Raw genomic sequence first — 12631 nt, 5'->3', positions numbered from 1 at the left:
GACAGCGGCGACCGGACGTAGACCACGTTAACATTTGAGAGATTTAAAACTAATAGTTTAACATTTTGAATGTACAACACTGATATTTATCACTAAGTTAGAACTAAAAATTAAATACGTTTTTTGAAAACAACAAATTAATTATATAACGATTGAGAAATTTTCGTCTCAACATAAATTCGCAATAGGTATTCTCAAACGGACGCCATTGTAAAACTTGGTGGTTAACGCAGTGAGGTCTCCGGTGACAGAATGTTGATCTGCAACAATCACAGGTATGTTTCACTTTATCACTATGTTTCATTGTATAGTATAAACATTTCTCTTTCTTTTGTGCATATTTTTGACTTGATTCATTAACTTTTCAAGGAAATTAGACAACTTTAAAATTACGGACCTAAATACTCTGTCACACCGTGCAAATGGCCGACCCACCACTGTTTACAATACACTTTACTATTTCTTTGGTGAAAAAACGTTAGATTATAACTGAAGCTATTGGTAATGACACCATAAATAATTAATTAATTTTCTAGGCGATTTAGTGTAATCAGAGTTTTAGAAATAAAGGTAATTAATTAATGAGTATGAGTATTGACAATTTATTGTTGAGTCGATGAAGTGAAATTTTGCGCGGCTACGTGGATTTGCGCGATTACGACGAAAACAGTATAAAAAATAAGTTTTCGTGTGCTCTAATTACGTAATATATAAAGTAATTGTGTGTTTCTTATTGTTCAATATTTATTTACTATATTGTGTGTTAGTGTATATATTTAGAGTTTTATTTTCCAAAGAACGATGTATTCGTTTAGAAGTGAAAATGTTAACCAGCTGCATGCGCATAATATTCGGATTACCGAACGTAAGTCCAATCAGACAAAAAAACCGATCACTGTAACGTGTTTTTTGCAATAAGCACTAAATAAACCGTAAAGAATTTAAACACACAGCACAGCAATCATAATAATGTAAAACTTTGCATACACATTGAAAACTTTTTACGCACATTTTTACACACATTACCTACATTATTGTTTACTTATCCAATGCGTTAATTTTGGTGTTCATATAGCTGAACTACACATATTTATGTGATGTCTTGATTTTTATTGCTTAAAATTCAATATTCTTACAAATCATGTACCATCCAACCAACATTTTCTACCCACGCAAACGCAAACCACCTACTCTCATTCCGTCTTCTATTTTTCCAGTTGATTCTTCGAGTGCTATGTCTCAGCCCCAACCTCAAAAGGTGGTGCATCTGCCTAAGATCAGAATGCTGAGTCGAGGGGGCAGAGCGCCTTCAGGCGTTCGCATCACCAATGTGAAGTCTATCAGACCACCTGACCCTGAGGCTGTGAAGAAACAGGAGGAAGTCAAGCTTAGGGCTCAGGTACTTATAATTTTAGTTTTTTTAATCTGGCAACACTTTTAGATGATGTTGGTGTTGCCAAGTGTTGGAAAGTGTTACCATCATAGAGCCTAATTGATTGGTAAAAAGAAGAGTAAAGCTAGATAAAATGTAAGACAAAAATTTCTTAAACTGTGCCTCTAAGTAATTTAACTTATACTCACATACATACCAAAGGCTATTTTTATCTCTGTTCTGTAGGTTTTTAATGATTTTGGCAAGGTATTTCCATCAAGGTAAAAAAATCTATTTTATTGTGTAAACAAACAGGTATCATATAAAAACATTACAAGCACATAAACCACATAGTTTTCACACTAAAATAATGCACATTCCTAAATACTAACGAAATATCCTTTAAAATCCACAGCTCCAAAAAGAAATAGTATCCAGGGCCCGGACCTGTGCGTACAAGAGTTACGAGTGTCCCCTACCAGTGGTGACGGGAAGACAGTATTGCTACCGTCACATACTGAAGGATCCTACTGCACCGTACCGACAGTGTGCTCATACGTATGGCAATGGGGAAAGGTGTCCGATGCCTGCACCGAGTGATGGAAGGGATCATAGGGACACTGGGTATGTTATACATCTTCTTCTTTGTATCATCTGCCTAGCCTTTTCCCAATGTTAGGGTTAGCTTCCAACCTAACCAGATGCAGCTGAGTTCCAGCGTTCTGACTTCCTCAAACCAATTGCCCGGGCAACCCAATACCCCCTGTTAAGACTGGTTGTCAGACTTTCTGGCTTCTGACTACCCATAACAACTGCCAAATATCTTCAGATGGCAATCTAATCTAAAGGAGATAGTCTCCTGTGACCGGTAGACAGTATTGCTACCGTCACATACTGAAGGATCCTACTGCACCGTACCAACAGTGTGCTCATACATATGGCAATGGGGAGCGGTGTCTGATGCCTGCACCGAGTGATGGGAGGGATCATAGGGATACTGGGTGCGTATTGATATAAGGTTTTGTTCTTCTTTGGGGCTAAAACTACAGCTATTTTGATTTAACTTTTTAGTTTCACGCATCTGGATAAAAAGTAGTGTAAGCCCTTTTTTGGGGTCTACACCATCTGTGGACCTTATTTAATTCAGGTCAAAAGGCATGAAATATAAGTAAGCCATAGAATATGTGTGGCAATTTGGAACATTGTCAGGGCTAGCTTTTTAACTATGCATAAACAAACATGAAGTCAGTCAGATTAAAAGTCGTCTATGGTGAGATTTATTTTCTTTTCAGAGTCAAGTCTCCATATGCTCATCCTCACATATATTTTTTATATATTTAGCTAAACTCCAACTAATTTACCTGAATTATACAAAGACCTATTTAACCCATTTACCTATTTATTTTACTACAAACCTAAACAACACTAGGATTATTTCCAGTCTCTGCTTCGAGCACGCTCGCGCGGCACTGTACGCGCGACAGCGCAGCGCCGCGCCGCCGCCGCCCGTCACTACTACCGAAACACTGCTTAATCAGCTGCAGCATTATGTTAAGTGAGTATTTTTGTGTATCATTATTATCGCTAAGGTTTTTACCCGATTAACGAGAAGGGTTAAGTTTTGAGACATACTTTAAAGGCGAGATACCAACGGTGTGTGGCACTGTGACACACACAAATGTTTCTCTTCAGCACCCCACCGAATTAGCAAATTATATATTGCATGTGAAATTATCATATTTCTTGTGTCCAAAAAATTGTAATTATTGTGGGCAAACACATGCAACATTTATGTAGAACAATCTTGATAGAGTCTCGCCATAATATTTTTATAGTTCTCGCCAAACTTAATGGCGGCTCGCAACTAACTTCATACACAAGTCATGTGGTCATACCACTGACGCATTCAAATGGTTCCTTCGTGACGTTTGGACCCGCCATTAAGTTTTGCACAAACGAACTATAACTTTACAGGTTATTTCAAGACCACACAACTACAGCTGTTTCATCCAATAATTTAATATATTTCAGGCCAGAACGTCCACGTACAACATCGTGTGCATCATCAGTGTCAGTTGTCAGTGATCCTGCTGAACAAGAGCAGGCTGATCCAGAAATTGTTGATCCATTCAGTAAGTACAACTATGTAGTCACATCATCCTTCTATTCTATCTAGTTAATTTTAACTATGTTGGAGTCAGCTTCAAGTCTATATGGTTGCAGCTGAGTACCAGTCTGCCACATGGCATATACCTTATTGACCTTTGAGACCCTTGATAAGACTGGTTGCTAGACTTTCTGGTTTCTACCCATTAAGACTGTCATAAAAGAAAAAAAAACAGCCTCCCTAAAACCACGCAATGCGCCAACCGTTGCTAATCATAGGAAAAGCTTAAAGGAGTAAGAACGTTTTATGTTTGAATGTAGTTAGATGCTTAAGGCATCAGAGGTAGACCAAAGAAAAGATGGATCGATTGCCAGAAAGATGACATGAGTAAAATGCCAGTTAAAGTTAAGTGCAGTTCTAATGAAATTAGATGTCCTTCCCAAACAAAATTAAAGAAGTATCTAAATATATTTTTTTAATTTTTAGAGCAAATTGACGCAACATCAATCAACAATGCCTACGCTACCGCCATGATGGAGTACGCGAGCTGCAGCGACAGTGACGGCGAGAGCGTCACCCTGGGGCCTGGCGGTGACTGCCGCGCTGGTGACCACGAGGATCTGTCTGATGCTGAAGACGCTCCCTGCGAGGAGACGCCGCTGTGGTGAGTATCATCTGTCCCAAGACAGGAGTTTCTTATTGTCGACACGGGAGGAGGCGGAAGGACGATGAACCACCCTCGCCTCACTGCCCTCTTGACACCCGTCAACCCGTGGTGTCAACCTGGTCCAGCGCGGCGGCCGGGATGAGAACGGACTCTCTGTCGTTCCGCCGCCTTCTTCTCGAGCATGACCGCTTCGCAGAAGAAGGCGACGGCATCCCATTCCCTCTCGCCCCGGACCATGGCCTGAACCAGGGCCGGACGCGAGAGGTCGCCGCCGCCCAAAGCCTCGACGAGGACCCGGCGGTGCCCTTCCCGCGCAGGGCACTCCTGGACTGTGTGCTCCACCGTGTCCGCAGGGCCATGATGACGGATTTGTCACGCGAGATTTTAACCCTAAATGAAATTTTCTTAATAATCATCATCATCCTCCTGCTCTTATCCCAATTATATTTGGGGTCGGCGCAGCATGTCTTCTCCTTTTCTATTCATAATATATTCGGACCTTAATATTCTGCAATTTGTTTTGGCATAAGTTTTACAGCCGGCCGCCTGCCTGACGCAAACCCTCCTTGGGAATGCTATTGAGGTGGTCCGCCACCTTGCGGGTAGCTCAAAGTGCTGGTGGAATGCGCTAGGCCTTAGCTCCCTTAGTCGCCTCTTACGACACCCCAGGAGAGAGATGGGGAGGTCCTATTCTCATCTGGGATGGTCACGGATGATGAGATCTTCTTAATAATATTATTGTTTTAATTTCCAGGAAAGCAGGAGTATACACAGCCGAGGAGGCCGTCAGCGTGGCACAGTCGGCACTGAAGATGCTGCAGTCGGCGTACGTGACGCAGATGTCGCGGCTGCGCGTGCTGCTGCACTCGGCGCGGCTGCTGTACCTGCGGGACCTCAAGGCGGAGAGGGACCAGTACTGTGAGTATACACAGCTCTGAACTTAAAAACGTTTATTCACAGTAGGCTGAAAAATCAGCACTTCAAAAACAAAAGACAGACCCCAAAACATACACCCTGGGACCGGGTCTTAGGCCTAGGGCTAGCTAGCACTAAGCGTAGCGCAGTCATACTCTAACAAGTTTATTCAAATTAGGCTGATAAATCGGCACTTTTCTTACGTCAAAAACAAACAAAAGACAGCAAAATCAAAATTAAAAGTCATTTCTTCAAAGTCGGTTAAAAAACAGCCATTTTTGAAGGTCAAATTTACATAAGACAGCCTCCAAAACGCCCACCCTTCGCCACTTCCTATGTGTTTTAGCTGGGAAGAGAAAGTGGTGAAACAAACTCCCCAGCAATGTCTGTCTATTACTTTAGAACAGTGGTTCTTAACCTTTTAGTCATGAGGGACCACTTTAACTAAAGTTTGTCTTGCCGGGGACCACCTCATCGGTTTATCTAAATTAGCACTCTGCTAAACGTATGTCGGCAGTTGTGTAGGTAAGCAAATGCAAATAAAGATAAAGTAGCCTATGTAGTTTCCAAATGCGCGAGCGAAGCGAGCGCGTAAATTTTATCGGACTTAAACCAAATATTACGTAAAATTTAGCCTAAACATACTAAACTTTTTGTTTGTTGACAGATGCAAAAATAAGGGCCATAACATAGTTTCTGAATACGCGAGCGAAGCGAGCGCGAAATTTTTATCGGACTTAAACCAAAATTACGTAAAATGTAGCCCAAACATACATTTTCAAGAATGAGGGGACTAGGTACGACCATAGACATAATATAAGTAAACAGGACTGCGCATATAAACCCAAAAAACGAGCCGAGTGAAACAGTTAGTACGGAGGCTGTCTGTCCCTTTCTAATAGGGTGACTATGAGATTAAGCTATGTGAGACAAATCCGAATTTGCTAAGATTATTAAACACAGATTAGTATTGAAGTTTTAACTTACGCAGTTTGTGACCTTAAGATACTTATAGAGGCTTTTAATAATTAGCGGAAATTAGCAGTATAAAAGCGGGAAGATTCGAAGAGAAGACTGTTTTTTTTGTATTTCTACTTCATATATAGACTGCTGAGCCATTTATGTCGCCTTTCTTCATTTTTTGGGAAGCTATAACAATAGTACAACAGTTTTAAAATCCATCACCCATATTTTGACTCGTTACAAGAATTCATGGGCACCCTAGTTGTTTGGTTTACGAAAATGTTATTATTAGCTAACCTGTGGAACGATATATTGCAACCACCATAGGATTCACTTTTGCAAGTAGAAACGCAACACTTTTTCACCATTTTAATAGTTTAAATTGATTTAATACAAAAAAATATAAACAAAATTTTAAATGCTGATTACGCGCCAAGAATGTTCAGGGTTACCGCTAGAAAATAAAAAAAAGCAAAATAAAAATTTATGTTGTTTATGTTTTAATAATAAATACGAATAAATTAATGCGATTGTTATTAATTTGTTGACTTACAATTGTTAAAATAAGATAAAAATATAAGTGATTCAATTGTTTTTTGGGAAGACAAAACTTTTGATCACAACATTTTTTTATGCTGGCAAGGTGTTAGAAAGAGACAAACAGCCTCCGTTCGAACTATCCCTCTCGGCTCGGATTTGCCTCTGTGTATTATGCAACCAATTTAGTACCTTATTGCGTTAGAATAGAGTTCATTTTCGTAAATATATATTTTGAGCGTGCGCAATCTTGTTTAGTAATATTATATCTATGGGTACGACACACCCGATATACGTCCATGCGAAAACCCCCGCTCGCAATTATAAGTCAATAAAAATAAAGTTCGATAACGTATAGCAACGTCGCGAAGCTAAGCTTCGTGGACCACTTGGAATGCCTCCATTGACCACCAGTGGTCCGCGGACCACCGGTTAAGAACCACTGCTTTAGAAGAACTAGATTTGTATAGAAAAAGTTCAGTCTGTATTGAAGATGCTGTCCAGTCAGTGAATGTGACAAAATTATTCAAATTCGTGTCATATTTGAAACAAGTGTATTTAATTTTTATAATTTTTCATCTGTAATTGACAATTCATCATCATTGTCCATTAGACAATCTGACAAGTATAGGCCCTGGACATAGGCTCTTTACAGCAGAAACATTAAGACATCGAATTCCAGAGCAAATATAAATATTTATTTTAAAGTTATCCATGTTTTTATGTCCAATTTTTATTAATTTCAAAATCTAAAACAATATTCTTATGCTACCGATTTCTTCCTTACAGGCAGTATAAACTCTCAATCTCGGAGCGGTCCCCTCACGGTTCGTGAAAGGCGACAACTACGTAAACTGAAGGCCTATGCTAGCTACCATAGGAAACACGGCAACGATGCTGTGTTAGCCAGGAAGATGCACCATAAGAGAGCTAAGGTATGTACTTTTACATAACATTATTATCTGCATAGTTATTTCCCAAACTATGTTGGGGTCGGCTTTCAGTAACAGGCAATTTTCTGTGGAAGAAAAATAGAACATACTGATAGCAATGGTGCAAAGCATACATGCTCAAAAAAGTCACAAAAAATCGGTCTGATTTCCTGTCCTACTTTAAGAACAGCAGTAAAGCTCAGTCTTTTTACACAAGATTTTCAATACAAGTCCCGGGAGAACTTCCTGTCTCCGGACAAAATAAGGCCTATTTTACTTGGGGACAGTGAAGAAAATTTTTCGATATTTTCGGAGCTTTTAGGGTACAACCATTGAAATGTTTTCATTATATTACTATAATCGATAAATAATAAATAAGTATATAAAATAGAAGACCTTTTGAATTGTACAGCTTTTTTAAATTTAATTTTATAGTAATAGAAAAGTTTGTACATATTAAAAATGAATTATTAAATGTTTTCAGCTAAACGACCCGTGTCCCAATCGTCCCATACCGTCGCAAGGTCGGTGTACGTTCACTGAGGGCGGAGTCAGATGTCCTACCCACGTGCTACCTGCGGCTAAACATTGTTTGAAGCATATATTGCATGATAGGCAGCAGGTGAGAACTAATCTGTATACATAATAATATAATAAATCTGGAAAGAAGTAATTTTTTGTACATCTTGAAAAAAAAATTGCCAGCATGTTAAAGGATAACCAACAGAACCCATTTCTATAATTTTTGGAATTATTGTAATATGAATAAGGAAGAATTACATCATTAAAATTAATTTCACAAATAAAGTAATTTTTGGCATCTTTCTTTAACTTTTAAGGTCTTCAAATGTAATTAGATAAACTTTTTAATGCTAAATATGGCAATGTATTGGATTGTATTTGAATAGGCATGATGACAGTAATCAAAAATCATTAAAATAATATATTTATTAAATTAAACTTGAAGCTTGGAATATAAAACGCGCATTGTTTTCTTTATTAATAATGTGATTAATATGTATTTTTATAAAATAAAATTACGAAATAAGGCAATCCGCCATGATATCTTGAACACCAATCAGAGCTCGTGACGTCATCTCTCAAAACAACTCGCGCGAAAGCGCGCGAACGTCACATTTCGTTATTGTGAACTTCCACTGCGATCTTTGTTTTTAATTAATTAATTGTTTATAACACGAGTTATGGAGCCCGGATTTATCAAGGCAAACAGCGCTTATTTGCCTAGAATTGATATCATAATGCTGGGAAAGTTTTTGGCATCAAATAAAGATTTTTGTTCAGCTGAATTTAGAAATGTTAAAACTTCCATGTAAGTATACTAGTTTAATTAAAAAACAATGAGAGATGAAACCTAACCTCGAAATAGTTATTTACATTATAAACTATGCTAGAATCTAGAGAACTAATGTAATAACTTACATCAAAGTGATCTTCACAAAAATAAAGTTGTACTCTGGGCAATATTGCTTTTGAATCTCGCCTTGCAAGTTTAAGCCACTTGATTCGTATTTTTTTATTGTGAGGAACGTACACAAATAACTTATCAGGAGTTGTTTTGGATGTGTTCTTACACTGGGGGACCCCACAACACCTATGCCCTTTCGAATTCATATTTAATAACACAAAAAACTTAATTATTACACGAGCGTTGTTTACTTGCGTCTTGTAATTTCAGTCGTGACGTCACAAGTGACGACATGACACTGACAAGCGTTTTCGCGCCGGATTCAAAGTGGACAGAGAAAAATGCAATTATTTGATAAAAAAACTTCGCATTTTCTTAAAATTAATAATTTTTCATATAAAATAGACGTATACCTACATCATACAAAGGAATTTAAAAATTTGTCATCATGCCTATTGTAAGAATTTTCAGAGTTAACCAAGGGTATATCAAAAATGACTTTAGGGTAGGTATGTTATAGCCGCGAACAATAAGATCAGGTCTGAAACCATTTTATATTTGCATTTCCTCCTATCAGTTAAAGCATTCACATAATTTTCAGTATATTTTAATAATACGTAATATTTTATACAGGTACTTTTCAATGCTTGCGGCGACATTCGAGGTGTAACCTCATGCCGGGAGCCGGTCGCCAAGCTGCCGCTACCGTCCGCCGCCTGCCGCTACCATACCGACCCGCCCGTCTATACTGTCTTTACTTTAGAGGTAAATATAAATCTACTCCATTCTTCCAATCTAACCAAGGGGTATCGGATTGCCCGTGTAACTGGGTTGAGGGGGTCAGATAGGGCAGCCGCTCCTTGTAAAGCACTGGTACTCAGCTACATTCCGTTAGACTGAAAGCCGACCACAACATAGTTGGGAAAAAAGCTCAGAGGATGATGATATCTAGGGAAACCTGTATGCGGAATGCCTGTATAAAGGGAGTATGAGAACTGCTACACCTACTTTGAACGTCCATAATCGCAACAATTTATGCAATTTTCATGCTACCCAGCATTAAGGTACGTTATGGGAGGTAGCTGCTAGACTGCAAATGCCGACCACATGTGAAACGACTGCATGAAATCGGTTGTTATGAGAGCGTCTGCACGTGCTGTAGCTGCTTCTATACAAAATAGTATCATGTAAATAGAATACATACAATCCAGTAATGTAGTTGCAATCGGCCACTCGCTTCCAAAATGTTCTTTTATAGATACACATTTCTACTTCAATCTTGTTCCAAAAAAGACATTCACCTTTCAAAAACTCACAAATAAACTCTCTCCTTACAGAAACACGGGTCAGACACAGAATCGGAACAACCTTCAACATCAGATGACTCCCACGCTGATGAACTGTTAGACCCCCCTTCAGAGACCCTCCCTGACCTCACAGAGTCTCTAACCGAGGTCCAAGAAGACAGAGTGGAAGTCCAAGAGTTGGAAGTCGCATACAGCCAGGATATGACGGAGGAATGACAAATAGCTGATCTGGTTTACCAGATGTACAATGATTTTGAAGTCTGCGATGTGAATGCTGGACATTAAAATGTGTGGGACAGTGGAACAAGAAATGTTCTCTGAAAAGTGTATTATGATATGATGGAACTGATATTAGGGCTTGTTTGGTTGATAAAGAACTTTTATGATAAAGTGAATGATTAAGAGGTTTTAATGTGATGGGACTATAACTGTCTTATTAAGAAATCTGGAAGCTGACCCCAACATAGTTGGGAAAATGCTTTACCAATGATGATGATGATGATTTCAGACCATGTTGCATAATAACATGATTGGTGTATAAACGTAAAGATTTAATTTACTTTTGTGAGGGTAATTAGTATGATGTGGACGATGTGGATATTAAAAAAAGTGGTATAATAAAATGTGATTAAAAAAAGACGAAAATGCAGACACAATCTTCGAATATCTTGATTAATGACTTAATTCTTTGAAAATGTGCGCTAAAAATAAACATTAAATTGTGATTTTAGACCAAAGTGACCATTTTTGTGTTAAAAAGATAAGAGAATGTGACATGAATCTCGTTTAAAACAATAAACGCATAAAAAACGGCAAGATCAGTATTAAAAGTGCATTTATAAGTGACAATTAAATACCAAAACCAGTTATTTTACAAAGTGTGAATACAACTTTTCCAATCATGACCTTTTGTGATAAACTGTACCTTTATCAAATTTTTGAAACAACTGTTACCTATGACTATTGTGTAAACCATTAACTGTGTTTTTGAGATTGACTAAAATTCCTAACGTTAATGGGAAATGGCTAGGCATAATATAAAGCTGGGTACTCACTTAGAAGTGTAGCACGTAACGTATCAGATACGGTATCAACCTGCAAGTGGGGACGGCTCGTCCACGGTCCTCACGAGCACACTGCGAGCCGCCTTTGCGTTCGCAGTGAAACCGCCACTCGGCGGGTCACTGCGAGCTTACAGCGCTCCACGCGCGAGCGGCTCGCAGCGGGCTCGTGCCTACGTACTCACTTGATACCGTATCTGATACGTTACGTGCTACACTGCTAAGTGAGTACCCAGCTTATGCAACTAATTAAACTTGGTGATAATAATTAATGAGAAATATGACTACACTTGACTAATGTGGTATTGTGATGTGAAAGATAATTTTTGCCTTGAATCAGAACATTGTGATAAATAAAAGAACTAAATTGATTTGTTATTGTGAGAAATCGACTTTGGAATTCGCTTAATAGCTTAAAAATTGTATGGTATATGAAGAAATATATATGTATGACATTTGTGACATAAAACTGTATTGTTGTAATATTAGTTGAAAAATTGTCGCCCATTGGGCATATCTATTTGACAACTGAAAATTATGCAGTTATAGTTAAATGGTGCCTCTCACCATAAGTACTATAACTTATATGCAATTTATAATATAGAAAAGTATCCAAATCCAATAATCTCTTTCATAAATGTTGTAAAACTTAAAACTAAACTATAGGTACCCACCTTTTTCTGAATCTTATGTTCTAGTCTGCAAATGTACCAATGTAATAATTTAAGTAAGAAACCTAACTGAACACATTGTATTATACTTTGTCAATCTAAATGTTCCAAATAAAAATAATTCCAGTACATATTTTTGAAGTTTATTTCTTTCCCTGTCTCCTAGGACGACTTTAGGACTGTCCGTTCATGCTTACATAATATAAATAGAGGATACATTTTTTTTTGTAATAGACCTATTTGAAAATTTCATATTGTTCTTCAATTATTGGCAATTTCGCTACGATTTTTTAGGGTTCCGTACCCGAAGGGTAAAACGTGACCCTTCTTTACCAAACGCGGAGACAAACACCAATAGATCACTGAGACACAACACAAAAATATGCTGATGCTACCTACCTCCAACATGACACTACACTCCAACAGCCCCTACGTGATGTGCATCAAAATATATAATAAATTGCCCAACAACATGTGACACAAAGTTCATGAACATCCTAAAACAAATTTTAATAAAAAAAACATACTATTCAATCAACGAGGATACCGTCACCTCTATGGCAAACTTACGAATCTGCAGTTTTTGTAAATTTGACATTTAATAAAAAACACCACCATTATGTTGTCCTACATATCTCTAACGGTTACAGAAATGTTATAGTGCGAACATGGG

The 12631-nt window shown here is 38.0% G+C and overlaps 1 protein-coding gene across 2 annotated transcripts; it reads left to right on the top strand.

Annotated features, from left to right (window-relative positions):
- The first annotated feature begins 146 nt into the window (after positions 1 to 146).
- LOC124643286 (KAT8 regulatory NSL complex subunit 2) lies at positions 147 to 12091 on the top strand. Of its 2 annotated transcripts, none has more exons than XM_047182207.1 (11): positions 147 to 275; positions 1218 to 1399; positions 1788 to 1996; positions 2814 to 2927; positions 3404 to 3504; positions 3966 to 4143; positions 4901 to 5064; positions 7351 to 7496; positions 7978 to 8115; positions 9553 to 9684; positions 10257 to 12091. In XM_047182207.1, the coding sequence occupies exons 2-11, from the start codon at positions 1235 to 1237 to the stop codon at positions 10440 to 10442; spliced, it is 1533 nt and encodes a 510-aa protein (XP_047038163.1). In that variant the 5' UTR covers positions 147 to 275; positions 1218 to 1234; the 3' UTR covers positions 10443 to 12091. The 2 variants fall into 2 exon arrangements, with proteins under 2 accessions (XP_047038163.1, XP_047038162.1); XM_047182206.1 differs by lacking the exon at positions 147 to 275 and adding an exon at positions 584 to 865.
- Positions 12092 to 12631: the final 540 nt, after the last annotated feature.

The sequence above is a fragment of the Helicoverpa zea genome, chromosome 27 (assembly GCF_022581195.2).
Source record: "Helicoverpa zea isolate HzStark_Cry1AcR chromosome 27, ilHelZeax1.1, whole genome shotgun sequence".
Taxonomy (NCBI): domain Eukaryota; kingdom Metazoa; phylum Arthropoda; class Insecta; order Lepidoptera; family Noctuidae; genus Helicoverpa; species Helicoverpa zea.
This window is presented reverse-complemented; position numbering and strand designations above follow the sequence as displayed.

Excerpts from the sequence above, each read along its gene's own strand:
- LOC124643286 (XM_047182206.1), top strand. The coding sequence starts at position 802 with ATGTATTCGTTTAGAAGTGAAAATGTTAACCAGCTGCATGCGCATAAT. Across the intron at positions 1,997-2,813 it reads AGGGATCATAGGGACACTGG|TCTCTGCTTCGAGCACGCTC; the intron begins GTATGTTATACA and ends GATTATTTCCAG. Across the intron at positions 9,685-10,256 it reads ATACTGTCTTTACTTTAGAG|AAACACGGGTCAGACACAGA; the intron begins GTAAATATAAAT and ends CTCTCCTTACAG.